Consider the following 23,515-nt stretch of genomic DNA (forward strand, 5'->3'; position numbering starts at 1 on the left):
AGTGGCTGTGGGCTTATTATTTATTTCAGTTTCCAAATTTCCAGTGCCTGTATATAGGTTTATTTTTCCTTTGTAAAAATTACGTACATTTTTTAAAAAAATCAGATCTAGGAAATGCATACAGAAAAATAAGGAACAGCGGTCACCTTTAGTCCCATTTTGTTTCCTTCCAGTCTTTATCCCCAAGCATTGGACTTTTGTCCCCAAACATGTACACAGGTGGTATATGGTCATTTGCTTCTCCTTTCATTTATCTATCTTGTTAGTTATTTTTCTTTTATTTTCTTTCTTTTTTGTTTAGTGAAGGGATAGGGCCTCACTATCCTGCCTAGGCTGGCCTTGAACTCCTGGGCTCAAGCAATCCTCCTACCTCACCCTAGTAGTTGGGATGACAGGCATGTGCTACTAAGCCAAGTTATTAATTTTTTTTTGGTACTGGGAATTGAACTCAGGGGCACTCCCAGCCCTGTTTTGCATTTTATTTAGAGACAGGGTCTCACTGAGTTGCTTAGTGTCTCCGCCATTGCTGAGGCTGGCTTTGAACTCACAATCCTCCTGCCTCAACCTCCCGAGCTACTGGGATTATAGGTGTGTGCCACTGCGCCTGGCTCGTACAAGTTTTTATTTAAGTTTTTAACATTTATTTATTTTGTGGCATGTAGCACTTTTTTAGTAAGGGTAATCACCTTAGTCTAGGCAGAGAGGAGGCAGGGATGGACAGGACTAGCACCCATGTAAGGGGATTTTCCTGAAAATTGGTGGTTCTCCATGCAGGTTTAGAGGAGGCATGGTCATGGATGAGCACCCCACAGAAAGCAGCAGGCCTCTGCCAAGTCAATAGGAGGGACACCCTAGGCCTGGCTGGGCCCCTGAGACAGCACAGCTTCGATGTCAGACTGGATGTTGATGGTCCAGATTCTGCAGCTGTATGTGCACACTGGCGCAATGGCAGGACCCGCCCGAACTACTCAAAGTGCCAGGCAGTGTCACTGTGGTACACCAGAGACCAGATGATGACCGGGGTCAGTCCTGAGTGCAGAGGAGTCATTGCTTGGCACCTGCAGGGCCTTCCGCCGGAGTGTGGAGGTTGGGTGCACCTGGAGCCATTGGCCTCGCATTTCTCCAAGAGGGTGGTTGAGCCAGAACCCATCACTGGGTTGGATATACTTGAGGGAATTCAGAATCTTTTTGCATTTGATTCTCCTGGTGCCCAAACTGGTTGCAAACTTGGTCCTGGAAGCCAAGCAAGACTGTCCCCAGGGTCCAGTTACCCCTGCAGCTCACTCATCTCAGCGTGGTCCCAGACCCAGGTGCCTCAGAGGTGCCCTGGAAGCATGGCCAGCAAGCAGATTGAGAGAGTGTCTGTGGGAACTAGGCCGCTGCTGCCCCGAGCTGAGCAGCGCACATGGCACGGGCGTCAGGAATCAAGGGGAGAAGGTGATCAGGGCAGCCATCTTATTCGTTTGTAACATGTCACTGTGAAATGCTAAGATTCTAGTAAGTAGACTTACCATGATTTACTCATTTCCATATGTGTTCGGCTTGATTCTTTCAAACTTATTCTAGGAAAGAAGATGAGAAAAATATTGGAATAGTGTATGTTTTACCAAATGGATATGTTTCTCTGAAGTATTAGATAAGGCAATTGACTGTATGTTTTCATTGATGTTCTATTTTTTTCTTCTTGTCTGTCCATTAACAATAACTCCCAATTCCCAGGGTTTCATCTATTTTTGTTTCCAGATTTTTTTTTTTCAGGCAAGAAATTCTTTTCTAATGAAACATATAAGTGAAGTAAAAAGTATAGAAGAGGATGGGATCGTTCTGAGAAACTAGGGGTTCTTTTCTTGTTCACTCTGATTAAAGGTTTTGTTGAAGAGTGATTAGATATTTGATATTTCGAATGGTGGATATGTCATCATGGAAGGCCGCAGCCATGTGGCAAGAGTAGCTCATGTGTGAGAAAGGCCAGATGGACATACTTTATAGCCCTGGCGGGGGGTCCTTAAGTGGGGTTCATTTTGGAATTGAGAATACTCTTGGGAAATTCATTTAGAGTTTTCTCAGCAATGGAACAGAAGGTCCAATTTTATTTATTTTTAATTTAATTTTTTTTTCTGTTTTGGGTATTGGGATTGAACTCCGGGCCTTGTGCTTGCTAACCACATGCTCTTCTACTGAGCTGCACCCCCACACCTCCATATTTATTTACTTATTTATATGGCACTGGAGATTTAACCTAGAGGCACTTTACCATGGAGCTGCATCTCCAGCCCCAACACCCCCCCGCTTTTTTTTTTTTTTTTTTTTTTTAATTTTGAGACAGGGTCTCACTAAGGGCCTTAATAAATTGCCATAACTGACCTTGAACTTGCAATCCTCTTGTCTACCATAACGTCCCAAGTCACTGGGATTATAGATGTGCATTACTGTGCCTGGCCCATTTTAATTTATTTTTAATTTTTTATTTTTTTAATTAAACCCAGAAGAACTTAACCACTGAGTCATATCCCCAGTCTTTTTATATTTTGTTTTGAAATAGGGTCTTGCCAAGTTACTTAGGGCCTCACTAAGTTGCTGAGGCTGGCTTTGAACTTGTGATCCTCCTGCCTCAGCCTTCTGAGTTGCTGGGATTACAGGCATGTGCCATCATTCCAGCCTACTTTTATTTTTAAAGGTGACTTCCTATATGATAAGTGGGGTGCGGGGGCAAGAAATCTAGTTCTATTTAGCGATCACAATCTTGCCACTCCTCTCCTTTTATTAAAGTCATAATCCTGAATTCTTGGCCTGGGTGTTCTGCTTGGCCCTTAATTTTTCTCAGTAGTATGCTTCTCTCCTCCAGTGCCCTTGGTTTCCAGAATATGCCCGAACGATGTCTGTCGAATTTGGAAAAGTGGTGCCAAACTGCGTGTTGATATCACATTGCTGGGATTTGAAAACATGAGCTGGATAAGAGGGAGGCGTAGTTTTATATTTAAGGGAGAAGGTGAGTGATTCCATTGTAATAATCACTGCTCAAACTGAATTGCAGTGATTTCTCACCATCAAAATGTGTTCATGTCCTGTGCCTTATCCGTCTGATCCTAACTGGGACGTGTGTTATTCTTATTAAGTATTCAATTCTCCATCCCTCTTAGTTCTTGTCTGGCTAGTTCTCTTGCACATGTGATTTGCCATGTACCAGTTAACTCTTATGACCTGTGGGACAGCTCAAGGCTTTGACTGCAAGCCTTCTGTCTTGAGTCTCTTTATATTCCCTCCTTAATGAGGCCTGTTCCTTCTAATGGAGGGTCACCCAATATGATACAAAAATAGTTTGTGTTAATTCTGTAATAATGTATTTTTGTAAAGGTCACAGACAAAATGCGTTCCTAATAAAAAATGCAAAGTATTTAAAAATTTATGTCTTTGGGGAAGATGACCTGGAGACCCCTATGAGTTGTGGAAAGCAGGCCAGATAATCCCTGTGCTAGTAGGTGATTTAGGTTTTATCAGGTAACATCTGGGAGGAAAAAGTGAACAATGATACCTTGTACGTATGAGAGGCCCTTGTTTGTGCCTCTTCATTGCCTTCTCTTACTCATGTCCTTATTTCTATTAACAGACAATTGGGCAGAGTTGATGGAAGTCAACCATGATGACAAAGTGGTCACCTCTGAACATTTTGATCTTTCCCAAGAAATGGAGCGCCTCACTCTGGACTTGATGAAGCCAAAAAGCAGGGAAGTTGAGAGGCGGCTCACAAGCCCAGTCATTAACACCAGCCTCGATACTAAAAACATTGCTTTTGAAAGGTATGAATTTAGACTCCAGATTTTAATGTCTAATCCCTGTGCTGCCATCTTTAGTGACATGTATGTGTTAATTGGAAATTATGGACAGATTGGGATTGTTTTTCTAATATGACATAATAATACTAGTGGGTTTTAGGATCAATTGCTAACCAAATAGAAACAGGAGCTGATGTCCTACATTGCCTATCATTTTTATAGTTTAACATTGGTGAAGTCTTGGGAAAATGTCTTCCTGTTCTATTATGGGCCCTATCTAGTGGATGTCAGTTGGATCTTATTTTTTATTTTTTTGTGATTTTTGGATCCACAACACTCCTTAAAGTGTGTAACTCTGGGTTTCGGGAAGCTAGAATTGATCCAGTATTGAATTTTGTTGTACTGATTTTAGCCAGTCAGATTTACACATACTATGTAGTTAAGTATAGTTCTTTTTCCTATGTGTGAGGCCTAATAGTTTAGAGCAAGAGTCTGGGAGCGATTCAGTTCTGTTCCAGATTCTGTGGAAAAAAATTCTCCAGATAGGCCTGTGTCTTGATTAATCCAGATGAGAATACCTTTCCTGTCATCCACATCTGGGTCACACAGGGGGCATGGACGACCTTTAAATGTAGAGGAGGTAGAAGCTGTCACAGTGTCTTTACCATGAAACACACAGAACTGAGGGAGCCCACAAGAGCCCTTAGCGTTTGCCTAGGATGTCACATCCAGCTCTCTGCAAACCAAAGTCGCATAACCTGAACTTAAATGGACACTATTATCCTGGATTTAGGTGTTATTTCTCTTCATGAATATGTTTACTGTCCTCTTTTAAATTTTTTCTTTTCTTCATTTCCAAAAAAAAAAAAAAATGGGTAATAAAACCAAGAGATTTCTGTTTAGTCCAATAATTTCTAATTTAGATTGGGTTGTGGAATTAGGGTATCAGTAGCAGAAAGAAAAACCAGAATGTGCAACCTGTGTGGTGTCGAGCAACTCTTCTGCTTTAAATCCTCTCACCAGCCTCCTGGTACCAGCCTCACCAGTTGATAGCTGTTGTCCTCCTGGGACAGTAGGGTTTAGGGACTGGTGTGCCAGTGTGTGCCTCTGCAGATAAGAAGGGCACCTTCGGTTTAAGGTTGTTCGTGACCTCAGATTATCGAAGAGACTGTCCTCATCACCATAGCTCCTGAGAAGAGATGAGAGTGGGAAAGATTGAGTGCTTCTAGCAGAGTTACTAAATACCGGTGACTTTGGGCACGTAGTCTGATCTTTCTGCTTTTCTATTTCCTTAGCTGAAAGAAGAAATGAATGAGTCTCGAGATGAAGTCTGTAAAGTCTGTGACTCAGAGACATTTCTTCTAATGTAGTTCATCAGTGGAGTTGCTAGAGTCAACACGAAGTGTAATTTATGAAGGGAGTGTGGCAATTACTGGCTTTATCCCCCTGAGTGCAGATGAGAAATGATAGTGCATTCCATTTGTACTGAGGAGGAAGGCACATTGTGTATTAGCGTGGTCATAGGGTTGTCAAAACTTTCAAACTAATTCTCCCTTCACAACTGGCAGTGGGCTGCTGAGTGAGAATTTCCGGAAGATAACTGCTTTTTTATGGTGATCAGTGAACTTATTGTGCATCAAGCAAGGATTTGAGCCACTCTTGAGTGTGACGTTTGCTGATACAAAAGTCTCCTCCTAACTTGAGTTGTGAGTGTTCGTTGATTGAATGTGGAAGGCTTGGCTCTCTCCCATTTTGTGATAGTCACTTTCCTCCATTTCTTTCTTCTAGTCAGTTACTCAAAGCTTGATGCTTGAAGAATTTTTGGTCTGCATTGGTACTCTGGTTGTCCTTTAGATTTTTCTCTTCTCTGAAAGATTATGCTCCTCCCACCTCAAATAAACCATTCCCTGCCACCTTCAGAACTTTCCTCCAGATTGTGTAGGGATCACCATATACCGTGCCTGCCAAGTGGCCTTTGGTGTGGTGTTCTCAGGGTAGACACGAGAGGTGGAAAGGGCACAAGGGGGAGGCAGGGATTCTGTCCTCTTCAGATGCCTGAGCATGCAGTCAGCCAAGGGCCAAGGAGGTATTAGAATCTTGGTTTTAAGTCAGGGCATAACCACAGAGTTTACTAACTAAACTGCTCTCAGAGTGGGGAAGCAGAGGGAGTAGAAGCCAGGATGGCCCAGAGGAGATGTGGTGCCTGAGCTTGTGGGTCCTCCAGGGCACAGCAAGGCTCCATCAGCCTACGTGAAGGATGAGGTGGAGCAGAGGGTATCACCCTCTGTCCCTCTGATGACTTGTGCCAGGAAACAGTGGTTTCCCACCTCAGGCATCAAGTGACAATGAAAAGATGACAAACCGAGGGTTGGATTAGTTAACTGATTTTTAATTATTGATGGCTAGACAGTGACTGTGGTTTATTAATCAGGTATGGCCACTGTCCCTTGCCCCTGTGACAGGTCCTTTGTTTCTGAAGTATAAGTCAGAGATAGCTAGCACTTGGGATAATCCCGTAGGATTCCTGTCCATCCCTGCATGGGTCATTTTGCACTAATTGTAGACAGCAGGGGATATTAAAGCCCAGGCCCCTCCTTCTATGATGGGCTAAAATACACGTTTACATCTCATTACATTCCATCCGGACAAATTTCATTTACCAAATCTCATTAGAAGAAAAGCAAACTGAAAACACAAAATGTAAATACCTGCATATGTTCTTTGTGACTGTTCCCTGAGCTTCCTGCATGATGTCCCGCTTCACTCAAGGGTCAGAGAAGGCAAGCTTTTTCCCTGCACAGGGCCAAGTAGAGCTAGGATGTGATGTCCTAGACAAACGGCAGGGCTGCTCAGGGGTCCCCTCTGAATGGTAGCATTTCCCAGGCAAAGCTGCTCTGAAGAAGAATTAGAACCCCTTTGCTGTTCCTGGTTCCTAAACACTCTTTTTCCAGGAGTACAGAGTTGAATAACTGGGTTTCTGGGCGTATAACCAATGCAGCTGCCACTGGAATGCTGGGCTACTTTCAAAGAAATTCCATAGACTAGAACCAACAGCTGGGCCGCAAAGCCATTTTTAACATCCTTTCCCCCTGTTGTATGAGGCCAGAGAAAATGTGTGATACACAAGCTGGTTTTCAGGCTTTAATGGCTTCTCCAGGCAGCTCGCCACAGTGATAAGCTCCTGCCCATCATGTTCTTCCTAAGAGCAGCATGCTCCGCGTTTCACTGTGTTAAGAATTCCTCGATGGAGCCGTGGCTGCTTATGGACACAGAACCTCTGATGTTCATGCTCATGGTTAAGATGACCCAGATAAACACTCTGACCCAGATATCTCCTTGTGGCCAGCCCTTGGATGCTGGTCATCTCCGCTCACTTCTTTAGGACAGCTGTCCGATAAATGTCACCACCTTTGTCTTCTATGCTGGCAGTTTTTGTAAAGAAGCCAAGAACGGAGTCTGTCTATGCCTGGAGTGAGGCAAATTGATTAATAACTGTGGGAGGGGGATGGGGGTGTTTAAGCCATCTGTCATCCTTTTGTGGACAATAGGACCATGATTTCCAAGTGTCCTTCACTAACTTAAGCTGGGGGAAAAACTAAAGGCTGCAGGGATAAATCTGAATGGCATATTGTACATGTAGAAATTTGTGGTGTTCACTTTTTATCAGAACTAAATCCGGATTCTGGGGCTGGAGGACAGATAAAGCAGAAGTTGTTAATGGTTACGAAGCAAAGGTAAAAGGAAACTCTTAAAATAAGATTTAATATAGCTATTTAGCTTCTATGCAAATGAGGAGTCTGTTCAGATTTTTTTCATGCATCTGGGCCATGAAGGTCCTCTGGGGAATAAGTACTGTTTAATGTGTCTTTCACTTGGATGTTTGTTTTATTGACTTTCAGAAAAAGGGATAGCATGTTCTGAGGAGGTCTGTAGCTATGCCAAAGAGAAACAATGTTGTAGAAAAATGAGTATAGGTACCAGTTGTCCCAGTGGGAAGGACAAGCTTAAAATAAAAAAAAAAAAGAAAAAGGATTAGATTTCACATGCTTTTTCATTTTTTTTAATAACCTGAGTGTTTTTTAAAAAAAGTTTTATGATAGCTTTTGTGAATCTGTATTACTTGCTTTTTTTTTTAACTTATTTCTTTAGCTGATTCTAAGCCTCTATTTTTTTAAATATCAGCCTAATTGTAACAAAAGGCTCACAGCCCATTTGCATGACATCAGTGAATTTAAAACTCGGTAATGGCGGAGACGTTTGTCTGTTGAGTCATCTGGCATTTCGTCATTTGGAAGGCTGTTTGCTGGCCTTCCCTTAGTTTTGCAGTATAGAGGGACTGATGGCTTGTGGGGATGGTGCCAGGTGCTGCAGGGTCCTCTGGTGGCCTCTGAGTGAGCAAAGAAAGCTTATGTCATGCTCAGCAAGATGCACTTAGAAATAGTCGTTCTCGTGCTGAGTGTATTTTCTGTAGCTTTCAGTGTTGGGAATCCACACATGGCATCTACAGTTAATTGGCTGTTAACTGTTATATTTGATTTTCCAGACCACCATATTCCTAGTCACCGCTGTTCACAGCATTTCCCCTGGCAGTTATAAAAGAGATACGTGTATATATTTTGGTCAGCAGACAGAATGCCTTTTCAGTAGTGACTTGCTGGTTTTCCCTGACTCTCACAGGTCTAGAGAACCTGTGTTCTTTCCTTTTCCTTCTGCCCACCAGATGGCTAAGTCAGTACTGTCAGATCACCACGGATCAGTGGGAGTTCAGGAGTCAGGTTTGGGGGCCTTAGTACAGTAGGATCCCAGCTGGGAATCCTAGTTGCAGGACATTTGAGACTGTTGAGCAACAAGAAGGGCAGGTAGGAAGATGCAGCCTGTCACCATTAACTCCTCGGTGTTAAACTGTCAAATATGGGAAAGTATCTGCTGATGCATTTATAAGTTGATAGTTAGGTATTTTCTCTGAAGGTTCCTAATGATTGTTAACCATTTATCATTTTTATTTTGCTAGATTTTTTTTTTTTTTGCTTCAGCATTCTTGCTCTTGCTGTGCTTATTGTTTGAGATTTGATTCCCTGTGTCACTATTTTCTTTTGTACACATCTCTCAAGGTCTACACAGTAAACAATGTGAATGTGATAACCAAAATACGCACAGAACATCTGACTGAGGAGGAAAAGAAGAGGTACAAAGGTAATCGCCGCCACCTCCCTCCCACCTCTTTTGATTTTTGCTGCTTCTTTTTTTCCCTGTATTTTTCAACTTAGAGAGAGCCTTTGTTTGTTCTGTTAAGTTTGCAGTAATGTGATCTGGACATGCTAATCCTAAGCCTAACTTCTTTTTTATGAAAATTTCCTGAGACTGACTCATTCTTGGAGTGTTTCCCCATAGTTGGCTCAGCTGTAATTAAAGCCATTCATGAGGGTTTGTTTATGTGTTATGATGAACAATTGTTATATTCAGCCAAGAAAAGTAGATAAGGATGTTGGAGGATAGTATCATGGGAATAAGTGATTTAGTCTGAACTATTGCGATGAAAGATTTGAGTGGAACTTGGGCTCTGAGCCACATAGTTGCCAATATGTTGTTGCCACATCCTGACTCTGTCAGCTCTGTGGCTTTGTGAAGTCACACATCCTCCATGCCTCAGTTTCCTTGGTAGTGAAATGGAGGTGATACTCGTCCTTTTTCAGTTATTGAGACAATTAGATATGCAAACCTGTAGCACTTGCAGCATGTGCTAAGTATGTGGTCACTGTTAACTACCAGCACTGCCATGACTGTGCCCATTCTCCGGTTTGACAGGAATCTGAGGCCCAGACCATATGGAAGTGAGTGGCCGAGGTGGGATTAGAATCCAAATCTGGCTCACTCTTAAATCAAGACTCTTGCCACTATTCTGCTGAATTCTTATAGATGTTCCTCTAGTTTAGCGATACTAATAAAAAATGTACTGTAAAGGGTATGGATGATTTGATCAGCCTATCAATGGATTTCCTAATGTAGGTAGCTTGGATCTAAAACTTGAAAATATTATGAGGAATTTTTTCTATAGTCACAGTCAGATGTAATATTAGACATTAAACATTCCCTCCCTCTACAGCGGACAGGAACCCACTGGAATCTCTGCTGGGAACTGTGGAACACCAGTTTGGTGCTCAAGGGGTAAGTTGAAGCCACATGCTTTCAGCTCAGTTGACTGAAAAGAATCAATTTATGTATGCTTGTGATGGCATTTACTGGATCCCGATTAGGCCACTCTCTTTAGAAACATTAGAGAACTCCCAAGTTGGAATTTGAAATCTTTTGGATGAGAATTAGATGAGTGAATCTTTGAAAATAGATTTTGGAGGAGGGGTAAGAGATAGAAATCAGGTGTGTTTCTCTCTCTCTCTCTCTCTCTCTCTCTCTCATCCATTATAAACTAGGGTCCTTTCTATAAACAGAGCACTTAAAAAGGATTTGGGACTATATTGTAACAGAGCACCTTAACAAATATTTTCTGATTTTATCCTGCAGTTGGTACAAATTTTTTTTCTTTCCAGTGTTGAAGCTTGAGAATGATAGAACTAGCACTTAAATTCCAAGCGTTTCATGTCTCACACACTTTCAGATATTTCTGTCTCCTCTATTTCTTTCTACAACCAGGAGGTAAAAATGCAAAGGAGAGTAGAAAAAATTTTAAAGTGGGGAAACCCATTAGACTTGCCATGGTAAGACCTTTATCGACTTTCTTGTTCCATGCAGTAACTTAATTTCAAAAAGTTAATGACTGGAACCTCCTGATCTGTAGGTGGTTAACGTGTCCACCTATATCATTTGAGACCCGGTACACTAGGCTTCCACCTGTATCATTTGGCACTTCTGACTCTCCTGAGTTCTGACTCAGCAGGACCTTACCACAGAGTGTGCCACTGCAAACAACCCCACAGCCATCACGCCTGAAGAGTACTTCAGTGAAGACTTTGATCTGAAAGACAGGGACATCGGGAGGCCAAAGGAGCTGACAATTAGAACCCAAAAGTAAGAGTGATTTGGTTGCTACTTTTAACTTACAGATTGTCTCAGAGATGCTGTTTATGGCGTTAGGTCTCATTCCTGTGCTCCTCTTCTTTCAAGAGAATTTTTAAATTACCTTGTCTGGTGAAAACTAATACTAGATTGTCCCTTTTCCAAATGAGTATAGAGTAGATATAAGAATATTTTCTGCTGGGTGCAGTGGTGCACACTGTAAGCCTAGCTACTTGGGAGGCTGAGGCAGAAGGATCATAAGTTTGAAGTCAACCTAGGAAATGTAGAGAGATTCTGTGCCAAAGTCAAAAAAGGACTGGAGATGTAGCTCAGTGGTAAAGTGCTTCTGGGTTCCATCCCCAGTACAAAAAAAGAACGAGAGAAAAGAGAAAAAGAATTCTTTTTTCTTATTTCTTACTCTGAACAAATCTGGGTCAACCAAGTGAAATGATTTCCAGCAGCTATCAAATTCTTCATGCTTGCTATCAGTTACAACTGCTCCATGGGTAGGTTGTAATGTAGGCTGTTTTCCCCATTGCCAGATTCCAGGGTGACCCGAATCCCCCATGGGTCCAGTCCCTCAGTAGTGCTGAATGAGGAGGTATGGGGAGGAACGTGGAGCAGGAGGCTGGTATTGTCTAGCTTACTGCATAGCAGTAACATACTCTCCCCTGTGGTTTAAATCCTGCAGGTTTAAAGCGACGCTGTGGATGTGCGAAGAGTTTCCCCTCTCCCTGGTGGAGCAGGTCATTCCCATCATTGACCTCATGGCTCGAACTAGTGCTCATTTTGCAAGACTGAGAGATTTCATCAAGCTGGAATTCCCACCTGGATTTCCTGTCAAAATAGGTATCAGTAAATAAGACTCAGGAACGTGTGTAAGTTCTACCCATTTTTGTGGGTGACAGAATGTGCTTCACAGAATCAGAGCACATTTGGTACGGGGTAGCCCACAATAAATAATGCAGGGGTCTAGATTATTGTCTGGTTTGATTTGATTGAAAGAAGTGTCTTGATTCTGAGTTCATTTTACATATCAAAATTAGGAGCTCTCCAATCATCAGTTCAATTTATAGATGGTGCTGACAGATTAAAAAGGCATGAAAAATTGATATATTCATTGTTTTAATGTCAAAAATAAGTGAAACTTCAAATTAGATAATTACTTAAGACAATTGACACCAAGATCTTTTGATAACATAAATATAATTTAGGGCCTGAACTAGTAGTGCATAATGTTTTATATAATCCCTATTATTTGTGAGGAATTTTAATATTCCTGACACCTGAATTCTGGTCAGTCACTCAATCACTACTGTCTTTGAGGAGAAAATACTTATTTCTCTGAATCAGAGTCTCTTTTCCCTGTATGTTGTTAGGAGGATTCAGTGAAATCATAATGTTAAGAAGTGTTTGATATAGTACCAGTTAGTAAGCACACAGTAAAGGATTACTTTTAGTATTCTCAATAAGTTTATTTACAAAAATTTTTATTTTATTAGAAATTCCCTTGTTTCATGTCTTAAATGCACGGATTACTTTTGGAAATGTTAATGGCTGTAGCACTGCTGAAGAAACTCAAAATGAAGGGACGCAGGCTGATTCAGGTAAGAAAACAAAATTGAGTTTCTGATTAGAAGTAGTTTATATATTTAGTCATTGAACTATTCAGTTTGAAATGGGGGTATCTTATGAAGTAGATCTCTGTCAGATAAGAGAGAATTTTAGATTTAGTTTAGATTAAATAAAAAAAACAACTTGTAGAATATATACGATCCCTCTTGTATTAAAAAGACAGTATGTTCTTAAAAATTAGCTTTATTCAGAGTAATGTCCATACAGTCAAATGCTCCATTTAAAGCATGACAGCTCAGTGGATTTGGATGAATGTGCATCTGGGCACCACCACAGTCAACACAGAGAGCATTCTAGATTTATTTCCTCATGTTTCTGTGCCGTCAATACAATTCATATTTGGGGTGCTATTGTAAATGGATCTGTTTTCTTAATATTTTCAGTTATATAGAAATTGATTTTTAAATGTTGACCTGGTATTGTGTAACATTACTGATTTTATTTGATGTCTGGTAGCTTTTTTTGTAGATTCCTTAGAATTTCTCACATACCTGATCATTTTGTCTGTGAATACATACAGTTTTAATTCTTCCCTTCCATTCTTTAAGCCTTTTATTTTCTTCTTCTTGCTTTATCAGACTGGCTAGGACATCCAGTTCAATGTTGAATAAGAGTGGTAAGAATGGACGTCCTTGCCTTGTCCCTGACTTTAGTGGAGCAAGGGTCGTTTAATTATTAAGTATATTAGTTGTAGGTTTTTTTTAGATATCCTTGAGTAGGTTAAGGAAATTTTTCATTTGTATTCTTAGTTTGTTGACAATTGTTTTTTTTTTTGTTGTTGTTGTTGTTTGAGGTGTTGGGGATCAAGCCCATTGTTGAGGGTTTTTGCCATCATTACTGATTTTTATTAAATGCTTTTTCTCCAACTATTGAGATGGTCATAAGATTTTTCTCCTTTTAGTCTACCAGTATGATGAATTAAACTATAGCATTTTAGTGTACGTAAATTAAAATTTCAAATAAAAATTTTGAACAATAATATACAATTTTATACTCCGCACAGCAATAAAGTTGGGTAGTATTAGGTGTGTTCATGAGATTGTGAAGCAAAGGAACATTCATCTGTTCTTGGCAGGAATTGTAAATTGGAATAATTTATTGAAAAATAAAACACTTGGCATTAACTAGTTAATTCAGATGTGACACCCTGTGATCTAGCTATTTTAAGGTGTGTACCCCAGAGAAACATGGGCATCTGGAGACCCCAAGTAATGACTAACAGAATTGTTCACAATAGCAAAAATTCAAAAATTGCCCAGATATCACAAATAAAATATAGTAGTAAAAATAAAAATTTATAGCCAAGTGTAGCAAAACTGATATTTCTTAAAAATGAAATGAATATGAAATGAAATGAATGAATGAAAAATAAAACCAGTTTGAATAATTCTATATGATTCCATTTATGTCAAGGTGAAAATGGGCTACACAAACCTCTCAGATTATGCACATGAAGTCAGACACTTTAGAAGAGCGAGGTAGTGAAAACCGCAGCGGGGGAAGGGGACATTAGAGGGACTCATACCTGGGATATGCATGGGCAGTTTTCTGTGTCTTAGGCTACGTGAAGGAGACACAGGCATTTGTATTATTGTTATTATTTTTTATTTTAAGTGTTAAGATAGTTCATATACTCCCTTTTATGTGTTTACCATATTCATATTTAAAGAGGAAAAACACATTAGTGTGACTACATGTCTGTGTACACACAAACACCACCCACGTAGATAGACATACAGCACAGTCCTCAAAGGATACACAAGTAAACCCTCATTTCCTGTGGAGTTTGGAAATAGAATTAAGGAAAGAAATCTCTTTTAATTCTGTAGTCTTTTTTTATTTTTCCTTCTTATACTGAGGATTGAACCGAGAGGCGCTTACCCACTGAGCCATATCTCCAGCCCTTCTTTTTTATTTTGAGACAGGGTCTCACTAAGTTGCTGATGCTGGCCTCGAACTTGCAACCCTCCTGCCTCAGCCTCTTGAGTCCCTGGGATTACAGCCATGTACCACTGTGCTGGGTTAGTCTTCTGTATTTTTTTATGACTGCATTAATTTGTTTGCTAAAATCAGGGCACAAAGAAAAAGGTGCATTCTGATACTTTTTATTGTCATGATTATTTTTCCTTAAAATCTTTTACATAATAGCAAACCTTGAGTACTTGACTTTGATCTTTTCATTCTTTTTTAGTTCAGTCTGTTTTAGGCCGTCACAGTGGTGAGTGCCTGTAGTCCCAGATACTTTGGGAGGCTGAGGCAAGAGCACTGCTGGAGTCCAGGAGTTCGTGGCTGCCTGGGCAACATAGACCCTGTCTCCAAAACAAAACAAACGTTTTCCCCCCTAGAAGTTTGAAAAGTTGTTATAATGAACTTGGACCCTGGATGGTTGCCTTTTGTGTTTCAGCTTCCCAGGTCACGAACTTTGAGGTTGATCAGTCTGTGTTTGAAATTCCTGAATCTTATCACATTCAAGACAATGGCAGAAATGTGCATTTGCAGGATGAAGATTACGAGATAATGCAGTTTGCCATCCAGCAGAGCCTCCTGGAGTCCAGCAGGAGTCAGGTGTGTTTGTCAGGACGAATGACAGGGCATCAGAGGTGTTACCCTCTGGTTTTGACTATCACCGGAAACTTACTCCACTTTGGCACAGTCACGGTATACATGTAGATGGTTTTATGTTTTACACACCTGGTCTTCTGCACGACCTCGTTATGTAAGGGACCATCTAACGTAACCCCACCAGCATCATTCACACGGCGTCTTCAGACAGACTTTCCTTTTTCTGTTATGTTCACCTGTGTAGCTAATAATTATGTACTTTTCGGGGTGTGTGCTTTATAATTTTCTAGTATCAAAGTAGTAATTTCAGAATTATACTATTGTATTTTTCCTGGAATACTATTTGTCAGTAGTCTTAGGTGGAGGTAGTAGTGGGCTTTTAATCCCAACCTCCTCCCCAGGAAAGAACAAGCATGGTGTGGTGGTTCCTTAGTAATGTGTGATGAAAATGGTTGTTGATTCTGTGTACAAATTCTTTGACTCATATGTATTCCTTCATGAGAAGCATCATCCCCTTAAACTGTCTGCATGTCTAGCAAAAAGTAGAGCTAAGAACAGGACAGACCTGAGGAAGAATAGTGGCCTTTTGGTATCCGATGTGGTGGTCTCTTCAGACCTCACCTGCCTGTGACAATCTGAAGCCTCAGGTCCTCCTCCAGCATCAGCTCCTCTGTCTTTTCCCTTCTGTGGTTTCTCTGCTCTACTCTGGTGGGTCTGGTCTACTTTTCCACCCTCTGATGTGTCCTGGACTCCTGCTGTCCATTTGTTTGATCCTCACTGTCTTTTTCCTTCCATTGTTCTCTCAGCAGGTATTTGCAGGTATGCTGGGAGTTCTTTGGTGAAGCAGCCCCTGCCTTATCCTCCTGGGGTTGCTAAGCTTTGAGAATAGTACCCACATTCTAGCATCTCCACTCATTCAGACTTTTGGTTTTCTGGTTTAGCCTCAAGTCTTAGAGCTTGAGAAAGCCAAGTTCCCTCCTTCACTTCCTCCTGATACCACCATAGACCCATTCATGGACCCATTCAATTCTCTGAGGCTGCTGGATTGAAGGCCAGAGCAGGCGTGTTCCCCTTGGGAGGCTCTTGGTAGAAGGTCTAGGTCCAAACCATCAGTGTCAGCCCACTACACTCTTCCTTTCCCCATGTAAGTAGGCTTAGCTTTTCCAAACCCAGTATCTATAGAAACCTTATTGATATTAGTTTAGACAAGGGGAATAGCCAAGGTTAAGGATGACAAATAGTGAATTATGTCTTCCGCCCTGAAAACTTGCTTTGTTTAAATGTTGCCCAAGTTTAGCTGTATTCATTAGATTGATTTTTGTGTAAAGTATGGTGGTCGTCGTTAATCAGTGTAGTACTGTATGGTAGTACCATATGTGCCCTGACATTTGGGAGATATTTTTGAGGTAACCCAAGTCCTTCTTAGTATTTCACACCAAACTATCAATAATTGGTAGGTAAATATTTTACCTTTTATTTCTTGCTGCTTCGGCTTCCTTATCAGCACAGTAATTATTCCTTCTAAGAGGTATTCATGTCTGTTGTGTTTGATTTTGCTAGGAACTTTCTGGACCAGCTTCGAATGGAGGGATCAGCCCGACACAGAGCTATGAGGCCCAGTATGAGAGGTAATTGACATGATTCTTAGTGATGTGGCTTTTGTCAAACCAAGGTTGACAGGCACTTAATAAAACACAGGCAGATGCATGGCCCAGTACCTAGCAGGAGAGATTTAATGTGTTAACTTTTGTGCTTCCTCTTTGGCTGTTATTCATTAAACTATCTCTGAACTCGATAGTGCCTTTCCAGGAACGGGTGATAATTGCTGACTGGTTCACAGGTCTGTGCCCTTGGCAAAAAAGCATCAAGTAAATGTTTTCTCATTGGTTTGATGTTCTATGATGTCTGATCATAGGGTCTAGGTATGCAGGTGGGAAGTTTATACAATGTTAAAGATTATCACACTTGGAGGAATAGATACAGAGATGATTATAGAAGTACTTTTTAAGGGAAAAACTGCGATTCATTTTCTTGTACTTTAGAGATATGTGAGAAAGTGTTATGAAGAACCTGGGTTTTGCCTTCCAACACAGCCTCATCACTTAGCAGCCAGGTGATCTTGGGCAGTACTCTTTGAGTTTGGGGTTTCTCATCTGAGTTCAGCACCTGCACCCCCTAGGTTAATGGCAGTGTGTGTATAAAATGCCCAGTGGTGTGCACTTGGGAAGCAGTGACCAAAAGCAGCTGCCACCATGACGAGAGTAATGACGGTCTCTCTTCTTCCCCTTTTCCAACCCAGGGCCATCCAGGAGAGCCTCCTCACCAGCACAGAAGGCCCGTGTCCAGGTGCCCTGAGTGAGACAAGCCGATTTGACAGCGACTTACAGCTAGCCATGGAGCTCTCTGCCAAAGAGCTGGAGGAGCAGGAGCTTCGTCTGCAGGAGGAGGAGGCTGAGCTCCAGCAAGTCTTACAACTGTCACTCACTGAGAAATAGACCTCCCTGCCCACGGGCTGCACAAGCAGAGGCTCTGGGCTGCACATGAGTGCTGTGTCAACTGAGGCCTCCGGGCTGAGGACCTACACTTCGTGCAGATGACAGCTGCCCCTGCTTTACACAGAGGTGCAGGACCAGGACTACCAGGTCCTTCCAGGACATTCCCCGGAGTGGAGAGGAGCAGGGGATTGGCAGGCCCCATCTCCAGGCTGAGGGGAGAAGAACATCGTCACTTTCCATTAGCTGTATTGGCTTGCAGGTCACATTTTTACTACCAGCTTTAGACAAAAACCCCAATCCCTGCAGGTTTGTAGATACATTTTTATCAAGGAGTGATAACAAAACAAGTTATTGCAGAGTCAGGGTGCTTTTATACACGAGAGCAGCAGCAGCAGCCTTTGTAGAGTGGTTTATGAGAATCTGAGACCTTTACTGTTCACCAAAGAAATGGGTTGTGCAGATCTATTCTTTATTTTTACCTTTATATATAGGGTTTCTAGAACATTGTCATTATTCCTCCTCCATCTCCACCTTAATCCATTCCTTCCACCCCCAGCTAAAGTTAAAGAGGAGATATGTACAGGATCTATTTTAGATTATGGTTAACTATTTGCATCAAATTAAGATATACAGATGACCACGGATGTTGCCTTAGCCTTAAAAATCACTAATAGGTTTGAAACCACCTCACTCCATGCACTGAGGGATCTGATTTGAATTTGTAAAGGCAGTTCCTTTGAGAGCAGGATCCTCCAGGCTAAATCAAAGGCAGCTAATCCTGTCTCTGAAGGAGCCGCTAGGGGAACCCATGGCTTATTCTTGAACTGGGAGAGCTGGCCACAGAACAGCAGAAACTAAACCAAGGGTGAAATTCTGCACCTGTTCTGTTAAGAATTTCCAGGAAGAAGCTAAGGAAGAACCGGCCGCATGTCCTAGTCTCACGCAATGGATAGGGATGGATTTGAAATTAGAAAGGGAGTTAATATGGAGCTCAATGGCTCTTCACTCAAAAGGGAAAAATGAATTCCACGTTGCTTTTTAGAGTTCAAATCAACATCTTTCTGGATGAATATATTTTTTAACAGAATCTTTTTATTATTTTTAAAAGAGATAAAAAAATGACTACTCCCATCAGTAGCAATACAAGGTTATACATTTTAACCAGATTTTCTCAGGCCTTTTTTGGATACCTTTAGTAGTTAACTATTTTGTCTAACCCTCCTGTAAATACCCATCGCATCACAGACCGACCCCTGGGGAATATAGCTGAGGGCACCTCTCCCTCTGGCCCACATGTTCATTCCCACAGGCTGCACTGAAATAACCTGGTAAACAATATCCTCCTCTGTTTCACATCTACTTCCTGTTACGCTCCTTTCAGGATAGGAAGAGAAACGTACTACCGTTCCAGTTAATGTCTGTATCTTACATTAGTGTTGCCAGTAGGAGGTTCCTACACACAATGAATTGTGCTTTTAATTCCATATTGCCATCTGCCTTTTTGTCATGGTCTGACCAAAACGCCTCAGCACAGGAGGCCAGTATAGGCAACGTCACCTTTGTTTCATATGCAGCTTGGCGTTTTGTTTACTTGGCATTTACTGTGAGCGAAGACACTTTGGGAATGGCTGTAGGTAGGCCACGTCATTTACTCTCTAAGGGGAATCATAGGCAATTTCTGTGTTTGCATTCCATTGCTCTGCTTCCCAGTCTCTGACTTTCCCCCTAGGAAGTCACTTAAAAAGGAACTGAGCATCATGCCAACCTGTCAAAGCATTTTTCCTATGTGTTCTCTTAAAATGAAATAAAGACTGCTTCTGTAGAGGGTGCTTATACAGTATCCTATTCAGTCTGAATCTTGTCTCTTTTTGCATTGTTTTCTGGTCACGGGAACAAGCCACTCAGTTGTATAGTTACAAAGCAGCACACTTGGGTCAGCCTTCCTGCCAAGCCACACAGCCCACGTGTGCCACACAACTTGTTCCAATGGAAAGGAAAAGCCTCCTGCATTGGATGCTCAGACAGCTCTGCAGCAGCGTCCTGGTGCAGTGGCTCTGGTGGAGGCAAAGAGGGCGTGCTTAACATACTGTCTCCTTTGAAGCCAGAGTGCTTTGTGAGGCTATCTGTACACGTCCAGATGATACCTAAGGCTTCCAGACTCAACTTACACTTGATATGTTGGCATTAAAACAAAAAAGTCATGGCCAGTAAAAATTATTTGAGTCCTGGAAATGAGGCTTTGATATTTCTGGGAAGATGTGAAAAGGTGCTTTGCTTTTGGGGGAAAGTAACCACCAATTCACTGAGCCACGAGAACATTGTGAAGAAAACTTATTCTTCTTAGGTCAAGAGGTCCAATGTGTATGGATGATTTAACAACAATAGTTGTTTTTTTTTTAAACTCTAGGTTCATTCAAGCTTGAATGGCCCAATAGCAGCAGAAACTTTAACTGAGCAACTTCTGCTCTTAAGACACTGTAAGAACTAAGTTCTGTAAAGAAGCCTATCACACTGTATGTAATGTTAGGTGTCGTGGAAGTAGAAGTCTACTCTCAGTAATGACAGTAAGGTAAATTTCCCAGCCTCCTGCTGACCACAGATAGCAATCAAGAAAGATGGACTGAAATTTTCAAGTGATTATGGTGCAGTAAGTGATGGGAATTCAAAGTCCCACCTTGACCTATGTCTAGAAATAGGCATAGGTTAAGACTGGAGTCCAGTTGAGAAAAGTGTAATATGATAATAGTACTCAAGAGTCCTCAGATCTCAAGCAGCACTGGGAGGTTCTGAACCTCAACTTTAAGAGAAAGTTGTGTTTGCTAACATTTTCTTATTGATGCAGGTGAATCACATGCATTCATCTGGCTACACAGGTAGTATTCTGAGAATGGTTTAGTTAGGAGGTCTACGGTTTGGGACTTTGACAAGCATACCCCCAAAGATGAAGACTAGGGAAGTAATCTATTTGAAAGTACTAGCTGGCCAGTCTTGAGTGCAGTATAATTTTCTCCCCCAGAAATTGATGTTTTTATATCCCTCTGCAAAAAGCCTCTTTCTGCAAAGATTATTTTCTTGGACTGATACAGATGATAAAATTGGAACACGGATGGGTTTTGGATTTGTGTGTGGAATATCATTATTGCACAGTTGTTTCAGAAAACTGGAACAGATAACTGGTAATTCTAAGCAAAAAAGCAAGTCACAAGATTTAACTGCTTGGCAAATTTTTACTGCTTCATTTTAAAATTCTAAAAATGGCAAACAACATCATAAGCAGTATTTCAAAATGTTCTTCCAGATGAGGTGGTAATGGCTGTGTGCGTTCCTGGGACTGAACTCTTGTAAATGCCAGTCTCAGTATCCCATAGTCAGTGACCAAGGGACAGTCCAGCTGTGGTGATTCTTCCTATATTTGTATTATTTTCCACATCACTGGAGAATCACAACAATTAAAAGACTGTGTACACTACTGTTTTACAGATAAGAAAACTGAGGCTCAAAAGAAGTTAAGCCTGTTTATAATTAGAGATGGGACAAGAATCCAAGCCTTCTAACCTGGACCCAGTCTAAGAGTTGATTACGGTTTAGTTTTTTTTTCCTTAAAAATTATTACATTTACTGAAACATACAGTCTCAAAATACATAAAGTAGGCATTAATTGATTAATCAAAAGAAATTTTTAAAAAACTCCCATTTTATGATACTTTAAAACCACTCTTGGTGATAAAGTAGATGAAATGAATTAAAAAATCCACTAAGATAAAAGAAAGCAAAAGGATATAAATAAACTTGATCTAATAGATACATACAAAATATTAGAATATTAAGCTGACCACAGAGATCAGAAACCTAAATCAATTTTTTTCCAAAAATCAGTAAATATCCACATCACATTTTCCAACTGTCATAAAATTTGAATTATAAATCCCAAGTAAAACACATACATTTGAACATTAAAAATGCCTTCTAAATCCCTTTACAGTCAAAGTAGAAATCAAAATCAAAAAGGTGAGAATTGTTAAATCTTAACCCAAAAGTGTATGGCTCAGCTTTTTAAAATTAGCACCTTGTCTAGTGAATATAGGTTATTTCACATGAATTTAAAATTCAATTCACAGTGCTTCCTTAAGAAATCAGATTTACACACACACACACCCGCAAAGTAAAACAGCATATAGGGTTTTGCTTTCATTTTAATTGACAGTTTGCTCAAAAGTACAGAACAAAGAACATCTTAATGGCTCAATGTTATAAGGTTAAACAAAATCCTTAGGTCAAATTGTTACAGTATCCCTCAGTTATTTCACATTAAGTGCAGGTTGTTGAGAAAAGAAAAAATATCAGTGCTGTGCGAAATAGCACAAGATAAGCATTTCAACTTCATGACAAAATTAAATCTAGCACCTTACCTTTAAAATAAATAGTCATAACCACTCCATAAGTATGGAAGTATCATTTCAATAGGGGTAAAAATCCAGTTCACCAGCAGTGCAAACTAACGGCAGCATTTTTTAAAGCTGAGATCAAATCTGTGTAAACATACAGCAACCCACAGTGGAAATGCACTTCTTGAGTCCTCCTTACCCAAGACTGCACAGGGCGGGTTCCTGCTAAGTCTCAGGTTCCCAATCTGAAAAGCCACCCACCACAAGCTTTAGGCCATGGGTTAGAAAGACCTAAGTACTATACAAAGGAGATCAACGTCCCTGAACAGGAGGGAGTTCTTTTTCTGAGGGTCCAACTAGTCACATTTCCAGTCCAATCCCAGAGTCTTCCATGCCAAGGGTACACATGGTAAGAGGCCTACCTGATGTGACCCTGACTTCAGTGGGGACATCCATGTGCAGAGCTGAATGCAGGTAGTCACAGGCCCAAGTTCCCCACAGTGGACACTGCTTTGCAACCAGGGCATTTTCAGTCAACTCAGTAGAATGAAGAATGTGATTCTTAAACTGCTGTGACCAGATGGCTCTAATGCAGGGAATGTCTACAGGTTAAGCCTTCCCCTTATTACTATTTCAAGCATTAACAGTTAGTCCTTTCCAGTGTGGTTCTTACAGACACGGGGTTACCATGTTTTCTTTCTCCTGAGCACACCATCTTTGCACTGAACCTTGGAGCTTCTGGTCTTTTGACAAGTACAGTCAGAAATAAAAAGAAATATCCAGAAGCAGACTCAGCAGCCAATTATTTGCATTATGATGTTAGGGGGAAAAAAAAATCACTAATAGATATTTTTTCTAAATCATTTAGCTTTTACCAAATGACCAAAGGTCATTTCCAAGTAGAAAAGTTCTGATTCCAACTTCTCCATTGGCCCATGTGCAACACAACTTCTCCTGTTCCCAAAAACTTGTGGCAGAACTTGCTTGTTTGGCTGTTACCGACGCCGAATGGGCTTGTAGACACAAAATGCCATAAGGATGACGGTCACCAGCAGGATGCTGAAAATGGTCCCCATCAACACTGCAAAGAGAAAACAGGTTACCTCCTAAGGGCAGCTCCAGTTCTGCAATTCATGCATCTGTTGATTATGATTTGTCAAATGCCACTTACTGCCAGGTGTAGGGGTGAGAGCTGTGGATAAACCCTTACTCAGTGAAACATAAGTAAAAGCCTTTGACATACCTTGATATGCCATGAAGAACACAGTAATGTGATGATGATGGCGGTGGGGGGGGGGGGTCACAGCAGGCAGGGTGGTGGAAGAAGGACCGAAGGTGACAGAAAAGCTGAGCCCTTAATAACAGGAAGGAGCAGCTGTGTGCAGCTCTGCAGGGAGAGTACTGTCTTCCCAAGGATCAGAAAAAGGCCAGAAGAAAAGGGGGCAAGCATGGAAGGAGCAAAGAGAGAGAGGCAAGAGAGGAGGCCAGACAGGAAGGCTGGAGCCAGTTTGCAGGGACCTGGAGATCATGAAAAAAACGAGGACTTCCCCCCTAAATTTAAAGAGAAGACACTGGTGGACTGCAGGCAAAGGAGACATACTTTGATTTTGCTGGGGAAAAGATCCCTCTTGCTGCCATATGGAGAATAATCTGT

General features: G+C 41.2%; 1 protein-coding gene across 2 annotated transcripts in view; it reads left to right on the forward strand.

Moving 5' to 3' along the window:
* Ankrd13a (ankyrin repeat domain 13A) overlaps window positions 1-19,320 on the forward strand; it is a 33,822-nt gene extending 14,502 nt beyond the window's left edge. Inside the window, exons 5-15 of one of the 2 annotated variants that reach the window (XM_047561874.1) lie at window positions 2,846-2,989; window positions 3,608-3,797; window positions 7,441-7,507; window positions 8,885-8,966; window positions 9,877-9,938; window positions 10,663-10,796; window positions 11,476-11,633; window positions 12,287-12,391; window positions 14,824-14,984; window positions 16,542-16,609; window positions 17,281-19,320. In XM_047561874.1, coding sequence (XP_047417830.1) covers window positions 2,846-2,989; window positions 3,608-3,797; window positions 7,441-7,507; window positions 8,885-8,966; window positions 9,877-9,938; window positions 10,663-10,796; window positions 11,476-11,633; window positions 12,287-12,391; window positions 14,824-14,984; window positions 16,542-16,609; window positions 17,281-17,476 — 1,367 coding nt within the window. In that variant the 3' untranslated portion in view covers window positions 17,477-19,320. The remainder of the gene's footprint in view (window positions 1-2,845; window positions 2,990-3,607; window positions 3,798-7,440; window positions 7,508-8,884; window positions 8,967-9,876; window positions 9,939-10,662; window positions 10,797-11,475; window positions 11,634-12,286; window positions 12,392-14,823; window positions 14,985-16,541; window positions 16,610-17,280) is intronic. The other variant, XM_047561875.1, reaches the window with a different exon arrangement.
* The last annotated feature ends 4,195 nt before the right edge of the window (window positions 19,321-23,515 follow it).

The sequence above is a fragment of the Sciurus carolinensis genome, chromosome 8 (genome assembly GCF_902686445.1).
Source record: "Sciurus carolinensis chromosome 8, mSciCar1.2, whole genome shotgun sequence".
Taxonomy (NCBI): domain Eukaryota; kingdom Metazoa; phylum Chordata; class Mammalia; order Rodentia; family Sciuridae; genus Sciurus; species Sciurus carolinensis.